At 55.0% G+C, this 5,223-nt stretch overlaps 1 protein-coding gene across 1 annotated transcript in view; it reads right to left on the bottom strand.

Moving 5' to 3' along the window:
• SLC38A8 (solute carrier family 38, member 8) overlaps positions 1–3,787 on the bottom strand; it is a 33,070-nt gene extending 29,283 nt beyond the window's left edge. The window contains exon 1 of the mRNA XM_011971265.1: positions 3,599–3,787. Coding sequence (XP_011826655.1) covers positions 3,599–3,787 — 189 coding nt within the window. The remainder of the gene's footprint in view (positions 1–3,598) is intronic.
• Between the last annotated feature and the right edge of the window lie 1,436 nt (positions 3,788–5,223).

Below are 5,223 nucleotides of genomic sequence, written 5' to 3' on the forward strand. Positions count from 1 at the left end.
CAGGAAAGTTGCAAGAATGTTACAGTGAACACCCCCTGTGGGCAACCACCCGACTTCCCCATGACAGCTTGCTGTACTTGCTTTGACTTCTCTACCCTTCCACCCATGCCTCTGTGCGGCCATCCATCCATCTTAATGGATTAGCATTTTGAAGCAAGTTGCAGATCCCGGTGTACGTTCCGTGGAATACTCTGGCATGCCTACCAAGCATTAGAGCTTGATGTTTGTTCGTTCACAGGCCTTTTCTCTTGTGGGGTGAAAATTTACATATAAAAATGCACAAAATCTTAAGTGTATTGCTGGAAGATGTACAATGCACATGTGCCAGCCAAACCTCTACCCACAGGCAGAACATCACCACACCCTGGACGGTCCCACGAGTCCCCTGTCTCCTTCCCATCCCCACTGGTCTAGTATTTTCCCCCTTTACGTAATTCCCAGCTCCTCTCACTCCACCACGCGTGTGTGATTGATCCGTATCGTGCGCACAAGCAGCTTGCTTCTGTTTTTTGCTAACAGGCCATTGTCTGAATAGATCACAATTAGCCAAGCATGGTGGTCGAGCATTCCACATCTAATCCCTCGAGTCTGTGAATGTGGCTTATTGGAAACAGTTTTTGCAGATGTCCACAAGGAAAACCTAAGTGAAAAACCGTTCTGCCTATGTCATTAAGGATCTTGAGGTGAGGTCATCTTGGATCTGGTGGGTCCTCAACCCAATGAGGTGTGTCCTTGTAGAGACGGAGGAGGAGGCAGAGATTGGAGTCATGCAGCCACAAAGCCAAGGAGCACCTGGAGCCACCAGCTGGAAGAGCCTTTGGAGGGAGCGAGGCCCTGCTGACACCTTCATGTCAGACTCCTGACCTCCAGAACTGTGAGAAAATACGTTTCCAGTGTTTTAAGCCCTCCTTTTTGTGGTAATGTTATAGCAGTCCCAGGAAACGGACACGTCCAATTCTAAAATATTGAGGGATTTCTCCAACGCCCTCTCACCCAGGCTCTAAGTTCCGTGAAGACTAGGCAGTGTGCTTTTTTCTCTTTTGCCCAAGAGAAGGACCTGACAAACGCAGACACTCAGAAAACATCTGTGGTTGAAAGGCAGGGGTGCCAGGTGCAGTGGTTCATGCCTGTAATCCCAGCACTTTGGGAGTGCGAGGTGGGTGGATCACATGAGGTCAGGAGATCGAGACCATCCTGGCCAACACAGTGAAACCCTATCTCTACTAAAAACACAAAAAACTAGCCGGGCGTAGTAGCATGTGCCTATAGTCCCAGCTACTCGGGAGGGAGGCTGAGGCAGGAGAATCGCTTGAACCTGGGAGGCAGAGGTTGCAGTGAGCCGAGATCACACCATTGCACTCCAGCCTGGGCAAGAGTGAGACCCTCAAAAAAGAAAGAAAAAAAAAAAAAGGCAGGGGAAGGTGTGGGTGCAGGGAGCCTCACCGGTGAGCCATCCCTGGAAGATACGGTCACCACAAGAGGGACTGAGCCTCCGGGCAGCAGAACCGCAAGGAGCCCCGGCCACCGTGCCAGACCCAGCCCCTCCACAGGTCCCAAGAGGGGGTTTGTCCATTTACATCAAATGTCTCCCATCTAAGTACGAATCAGGCCTGACCCTGCTTAGTGAGATCAGATGAGATCAGGTGCATTCAGGGTGGTATGGCCCTAGACTGTTTTCATCAAATGTCACTAAACCTCCAACCCTAACGAGTCAGGCTTCCAACCTCTGCCCACTGACTTCACATTTAAATGCTCCCCATGCAGAAGCCTCACAAGCTAAGTGGAGGGAAGCAGCCTCCCCCAAATCTTCCGTCGTTCAGTGACATCACCCCAGCCCCACCTCCATCTCCCCGGCAGCCCTGGAGGCTGAAGGAACAACTTGGAGTGGCGGGAGCTTGTCAACAGCCAGCCTGGCTCCTCTACTCTGCCATGAGTTTCCACTTATTCATGTCCGGGTTCCCTTCTCAAGTCTGCTGAGCGAAGGGATCTCGAGCTCATCCTAAGCAAAACGAAACAGCCGTTCACCCAGAGCCAAGTCACAAACGCGGTCTCAGGCCTATCCAGCCCTGCAGGGCCAGCATCTGATTTCAGCAAGATCTGCAGGAGACGCCTGCATGGTGCTCATGGAGCAGGGATCCCCCTCTCTGGCTCATGGCCATTCCTGCTACCCAGGGATTGGCCACGGCCCTACCCCCAAGCCCCGACTGCCTCACCCTGGGCCTTCTGTGGCTTGAGATCCAGTTGCTCCCTCATTGCCGTAAGGGCAGCCTTCCTGACGCACTAGTCCAAACACAGGCATGCCGCCCCCTCACGTGCACCTCAGGAAGCTCTTACCATTTCCAATGGGGCTCAGAGCAAAGGTCACCTCCTCCGAGAGGCTTCTGACCACACTGTGTCGTATCATCCCCCCATCCCCAGAGACACATGACCCTCCCGGCATGATCCACCATCTGAAACTGATGACATGCATCTTGTCTGACCTCCCGTTAGAACAAAGTTCCATGAGGACAGGGACCGCACTGCCTCGTCCGTCCTAGGCCAGGCACGGGGCAGGCGCTCGCCAATGCCAGGGGTGGCATGGGTTACACCCGACACTGCAGTTTCCAAACAGACACGAGGAGCCTCAGGGCACACAGTTGGAACTCAGCCATTATCCACCAGCTGCTATAAAACATGTGAGATAAAACCCGCCAAAGAGCTCACCACAAAATGCAGCAACTCATTCCATCAGCCAGGGGAAAAGCATCTTAGAAAATAAAGCTGTGCTCATGAGTGGTTCTCCCGCAGCAAAAAGAGCGCGGCGTCCGCGCTTCCCTGGAAGGGAATCCCGGCTCTGCACCTGGCAGGCAGAAGAGCCGAACATCCGACACCAAGCAAGGCTGGCCCGGCTCTGCGTGGGGAGTATGGAGGTGTCACACCAGTTAACGGCTCAATCTGCACACAGCAGTCCAGCTTTGTTTTTGTTTGAGACGGAGTCTCACTCTGTCGCCCAGGCTGGAGTGCAGTGGCACAATCTCAGCTCACTGCAACCTCTGCCTCCCAGGTTCAAGCGATTCTCCTGACTCAGCCTCCTGAGTAGCTTGGATCATAGGTGCCCACCACCACACCTGGCTAATTTTTTTTTATTTTCAGTAGAGACAGGGTTTCACCATGTTGGCCAGCCTAGTCTTGAACTCCTGAGCTTAGCTGATCCGTCCACCTTGGCCTTCCAAAGGGCTGTGATTACAGGCGTGAGCCACCATGCCTGGCCCAGCTTTAGTTTTTGAGCTGAGACCAACAGGCAAGAAAGAGCAGCTGACCAGGCAGGGTGCCCAGAGAGCCTCCTTCCCGGGTGAAATGTCCACTTCACAGCTGTGACGCTTCTAGCTCCATCCCAGGAGCTGTGTATCAGACATCACCGGGGCCCATAGGGGTATTCTCGCCCCAGGGCTACAGTGGGATTAACTTCTCCCCTCATTAGCTGAGCAGGATAGCAGTTAAAACCCCGAAGCTATAGCTTACAGGACACGCAACTCCGCAGAAGCAATGCGGAGAACCCACCCAGAAAAAACAAAGCCGCCTCGTACCCGTCCCCTGGACTCACTTCCCGGGGACTTACCAGCTCCACCAGGAGGGCAGGGACCACGCCGCCCGCTTTGGAGAAGGCCCAGGGGAAGTTGAGCAGGCCAGCTCCCAGCGCGGACTTCATGAGGATGAAGACGGCACCCATTGAGGACAGAGTGGCAGCGGCCGCGGCAGGGTGAGGCTTTTCTGGAAGGTCTCTGCTTCCTGGGGTCTGTCCCTCCATGGCTAGAGGCAGCAGAACGGTGGAGAGAAAGCATGACCTTCATGCTTTCTTCCCTCCCTAAGTTCTAGGTATCCTTATTTCTCTCCCCAACTCAGTGAGAGCTCCCTGAGCCGCTCTTGCGCGCTTCCTTGGCGGCGGCTCCCCCTTTCCAAACGGTACTGCATGCATCTGCCCGTGACTTCTGGTCCCCCTTCCTCTCCCCCATTCCCTACCTACATTATTCTCACTCCTGCCCTCCCACTAGACCCCAAAACCACCTCACCTCTTCCCCCGTCCCTCTCTCTTCTCCCAAACCCCCAACCTTCCCCATCCCCATCAATCCTCTCCCCACATTCCCATCCACCTTCTTTGCTTCCAGCCAAACTTCTGTACAGACAGAGCCCCAGTCCCTGGTCCTTACCACCAAATCCAACCTTTAAGGTGCCAGACAGTCGTTGGCTGTCGGGGATGGGACTCAGGCTCACTCCAGGTGGCTCAGCTGCATTTCCTGGGGCCAGAGGGGTGGGAGAAGGAAGATTCTAGTTTGGAGGGGTGGGTGAGTCATTAATTAAAGGAGCCCTAGCTAGTGTGTGTCAGGGTCAGGCCCCTCGACACCTAGGAGGACAGCAACAAGTGGTCAGGGCCATGGGTCCCAAGAATTTGCAGCTTTTGAGACTTCTGACCTGAGCAAGGAAGGCTTAAGACCCCCGCCTCTCTCCAGCCCCCTGCAGGCCCGGCCCCGGGGGTGGAGCTTTCTCAGCTGCCCTGGAGGGTGACAGGGAGCTCAGCTAGTAGCAACATGGGGCAGGGGAGCAGGCACCATGATCTCATGGCAGCTTCTGCAGCACCTCCATCCTCAGATGCCTCGCCAAGGCCCCCAGCCCAAGGGAAGGGGTGTGAAAAGCGCACTGAGCCCAGCCTCCTCAGCTGCAGAACAGGCTCCACCGTCTGCAGGTGCTGCCTCCAAGGTGGCTTCCTTTACCTCCTCCACCCAACTCCTGCAGGTGTGCCTGAGAGCTAATCCCACGCACACGAGTCACCCACGGGGCTTGTTGAAAGCTTGGAGGCGGCGGCGGCTGCTGGTCCCTAGGCCACGCTTGAGTAGTGAGACATCTCTCCAAACTGATATGTGGTTAGCTAAGGGGGCAGAATATCCGAGACGGCCCCATTCCGGAAAATGCTGGCACATGCAGGTCAGATCTGGAATTTGACTATTTATTCCTGGAACCCAGGCTCCTTCTCACCCGCATTCTTAAAACTCCAGTTTGCATCAGAATCCGTCGGAGGGCTTGTTCAAACAGACGACCAGGCCCCAACCCGTGTTTCTGACTGAGTAGCTCCGGGGCGGGGCCGGGGCACCTGCCTTTCTAACGGGTTCCCAGGTGACTCCAATGCTGCTGGTTCGGCCCCTCATTGAGAAGCACTGCTTTCAGTTAAACATTTTCAATGCCCAGAGT

Source organism: Mandrillus leucophaeus, unplaced genomic scaffold, assembly GCF_000951045.1.
Source record: "Mandrillus leucophaeus isolate KB7577 unplaced genomic scaffold, Mleu.le_1.0 Scaffold10, whole genome shotgun sequence".
In the NCBI taxonomy this organism is placed as follows: Eukaryota; Metazoa; Chordata; class Mammalia; order Primates; family Cercopithecidae; genus Mandrillus; species Mandrillus leucophaeus.